Source organism: Monomorium pharaonis, unplaced genomic scaffold (genome assembly GCF_013373865.1).
Source record: "Monomorium pharaonis isolate MP-MQ-018 unplaced genomic scaffold, ASM1337386v2 scaffold_552, whole genome shotgun sequence".
Taxonomy (NCBI): domain Eukaryota; kingdom Metazoa; phylum Arthropoda; class Insecta; order Hymenoptera; family Formicidae; genus Monomorium; species Monomorium pharaonis.
Window position 1 is genome coordinate 5247 of NW_023415860.1, and position 3675 is coordinate 8921.

The 3675-nt window shown below is 38.1% G+C and overlaps 1 protein-coding gene across 1 annotated transcript; it reads left to right on the forward strand.

Moving 5' to 3' along the window:
* Positions 1 to 649: 649 nt before the first annotated feature.
* Positions 650 to 1411, forward strand: LOC118648628 (leucine-rich repeat extensin-like protein 3; the record flags this gene model as incomplete). The annotated part of the gene is given in 3 exon segments (XM_036294957.1): positions 650 to 849; positions 1034 to 1143; positions 1357 to 1411. Coding segments are annotated over 2 exon segments (307 nt in total), but the record flags the coding sequence as incomplete, so codon positions are not given.
* Between the last annotated feature and the right edge of the window lie 2264 nt (positions 1412 to 3675).

Sequence of the window (3675 nt, forward strand, 5' to 3'; positions counted from 1 at the left end):
TCTGTATCAATAAAACCACAACCATAAACAAAAATGAAGACACCATTCAAACGGCCATAAAATTTCTAAAGCTGAGTTCGTAAACATCACTGCCATGTACCTGCATATGGTACGTTCGGGGAGCCGCTATTAGCGCTACCAACATCAGTCTATCTTCATTGCTCATTAAAAGCAGAACAAGAACAGACTTATGCTGATAGTAATAGCGTCTCCCCGAACGCACTCATATATTCCAGTGTGTCTCCATCCACGTCACATCGACCCATGTCGAAAATGGCGGCAAACAAGGATATTATGTAAGTATAAAAAATATAACGTATCTCGTAAAAATATTAATCATTAAATATAATAAAAATAATACGTTTAATTTCAGCAATATGGAAATCGACAGTGAAGGAGATGAATTAATAGCCAATGCAGCTTCTCAAATTGAGAAGCTGCACGTGCAACAAGTCGCACCTGCAGCTTCTCAATTTGAGGAGCTGCAAGAAAATGCGCTACCGGCGGCGATTCCATTGCCGCCGACGACAACGTCGATCCCGCCGCCGCCGACGACGTCGATCCCGCCGCCGCCGACGACGTCGATCCCGCCGCCGCCGACGACGTCGATCCCGCCGCCGCCGACGACGTCGATCCCGCCGCCGCCGACATCGATCCCGTTGCCGCCGACAACGTCAGTCCCGCCGCCGCCGACGTCGGTCCCGCCGCCGTCGACGTCGTCGATCTCATCAGTGATGTGGTGGGGGGCCACACCAACGTGGCCATACCCATGGGGAGTACCCCACGGACTATTGATGACCCCACCACCACCACCACCACCAACACAACCGCCACAGGAGCGGACAAGACGTAAGTAAAAAATACTCCAGGTTTTCTATAAAATATATTAATATCAAGGTCTGGTCTGTGATACACATCAGTTTTTTTTCGGTGCAACAATGCAGCACGGTCAGCCACAAAAAATAGTCTGTATCACGGATCAGATATTTTTATATTTTGTTTATTATAGTTAATTTATTTTTCCTTATTACAGCTCCTCGATGGCAACGAGCAGGGCGCGGGCGAAGAAGGGGCCGCGGAGGGCAGCACATAAGAGGAAGGGGCCGCGGAGGGCAAAATATATACATAACTTATAAGTAAGAGGTAAGTAAGATAAAGAGCACAGTCGGGCTCACGCTGCGCTTTCACTTGGCACGAGCCACTACCATGTCTCTTGATAGATGTGGACTATAAAAATACTGTTATGTGACAATAGTTACAAACGATCAAGGAATTCCTTGATCCGCAGCTACTATCACATTACAGTATAATTTTAATACATGTACAAAATAACAAAATTTTTTATTATTGTTTCAGAGCAATGCCATGGATGTATATATATAAAAAATACATATAATATGTATATAAATATGTATAATATGTATAAATACATAATAAATATTTTAAAAAAATTTATTTATTTGTTATTTATTGAATCACACGAGAGTATATATTACATACATGGAACGAAACTTCTAATATAAAAATTATGTATAACAAAGTACAACATAAACTTGTTAAAGTCATCGACGACTCTGATGGAGGTGAAAGCCTTGGAAGTTACTGCCGTTACATGTGTCTGTCTCATACGCTTATGATCTGCCGAGATGATACCGAGGAGGAAAGAGCCAAGATTAGTAAGCTTCAGGTGTACTCTGTTTAAAATGTATTCTCCGACCCACGTAAATGGGTTTCTACTGCGTCACTATTGCAGATGATCGAATCGGAATGGAATTTCATTAACTTAATAGGAAAATAATTTAACTTTAATGTTAATTTTAAATTAATATGTAAAGTTAATTTCTATTTCACTACCAGAATGCATTACGAATATCTCTCATTGTGATGACAGACATTGTGTGCTTTCCAGCAAGACAGTGTAACACAGTGTCCATTAGTGTGAGAAAGAACATGTCAGTGTGTCTCGCTCACACTAATGGACACTGTGTTACACTGTGTCTTGCTGGAAAGCACACAATGGGTGCGTTCGGGAAGACGCTATTAGCGCTACCAGCATCAGTCCATCTTCATTACTCATTAAAAGTAGAACAAGGATAAACTGATGCTGATAGCGCTAATAGCGTCTCCCCGAACGCACCCAATGTCTGTCATCACAATGAGAAATATTTGTAATGCATTCTGGTAGTGATTAATTTTAATTAATATGTAAAGTTAATTTCTATTTCACTACCAGAATGCATTACGAATATTTCTCATTGTGATGACAGACATTGTGTGCTTTCCAGCAAGACACAGTGTAACACAGTGTCCATTAGTGTGAGCGAGACACACTGACATGTTCTTTCTCACACTAATGGACACTGTGTTACACTGTCTTGCTGGAAAGCACACAATGTCTGTCATCACAATGAGAGATATTCGTAATGCATTCTGGTAGTGAAATAGAAATTAACTTTACATATTAATTTAAAATTAACATTAAAGTTAAATTATTTTCCTATTAAGTTAATGAAATTCCATTCCGATTCGATCATCTGCAATAGTGACGCAGTAGAAACCCATTTACGTGGGTCAGAAATACATTTTAAACAGAGTACACTTGAAGCTTACTAATCTTGGCTCTTTCCTCCTCGGTATCATCTCGGCAGATCATAAGCGTATGAGACAGACACATGTAACGGCAGTAACTTCCAAGGCTTTCACCTCCATCAGAGTCGTCGATGACTTTAACAAGTTTATGTTGTACTTTGTTACATAATTTTTATATTATGTTGCACACTGTCAATGAGATACGCAATGTGAGATAGTTGGAGACCAGAGAGAAACCTCTCCGAGGTTTTTCTCTATGGAGATTGATTGAGGTACTCGTGAGATCATCGATGGAAGACCTTTGAGAAAGGTAAAAAGAAGAGAAAAAAAAAGAGTGAGAGCGGTCAGTGGAAAGAATTATTTTGTGTAATTCAATTGTATTGTATACTGGTGTCAATGAAAAATAGATAAAATAAAGGGGCTATCTCATTTAAACAGATTCTACATGAAGTATATAATGCTCGTAGAACTTATACTTATGTATGCTACTATATGTCCCAAGTTGTTCAAAGAAGTCGATGGAAACAATAGTCTAATTATCAATATTAGTATTACTTGTAAAGATCATGATATATTTTAAATATATCATTCGTGATACCATTGCTATATTTTTTATTTATTACATGTAATTCTTTTATATATAAATATAATATGCTATTTTATGTTTTCAGAATAATGGATGTTAAATGTGCCACAAGATTTTATTGACAAGTATGGTTCCATGTCCAATAAGACATCGAGCTAGGCTCATCTCAGGTCGAGTATTAACTCATTTCTGCTGATATTATTATAAAAAATCTTTGTTGCATTAATTATTTTAATGATCTTAAACTCTACCAAATATCAATTGTAATTCGGACTTCAGTTCAGCTTTGAAAAATCTTGATGGCAAATTATACCCTTTGGATAGAGAACGAAGATACAGATATTGCAAGTACTTTAGAAAAGGTTTTAACCACGTCACGAGTGGAATATATCCATAACCATATTCACTTGTCATCAATAAAATCTTGTGACACATCTAACATCCATTATTCTGAAAGCATAAAATAGCATATTATATTTACATGCAACAGGAATGATATA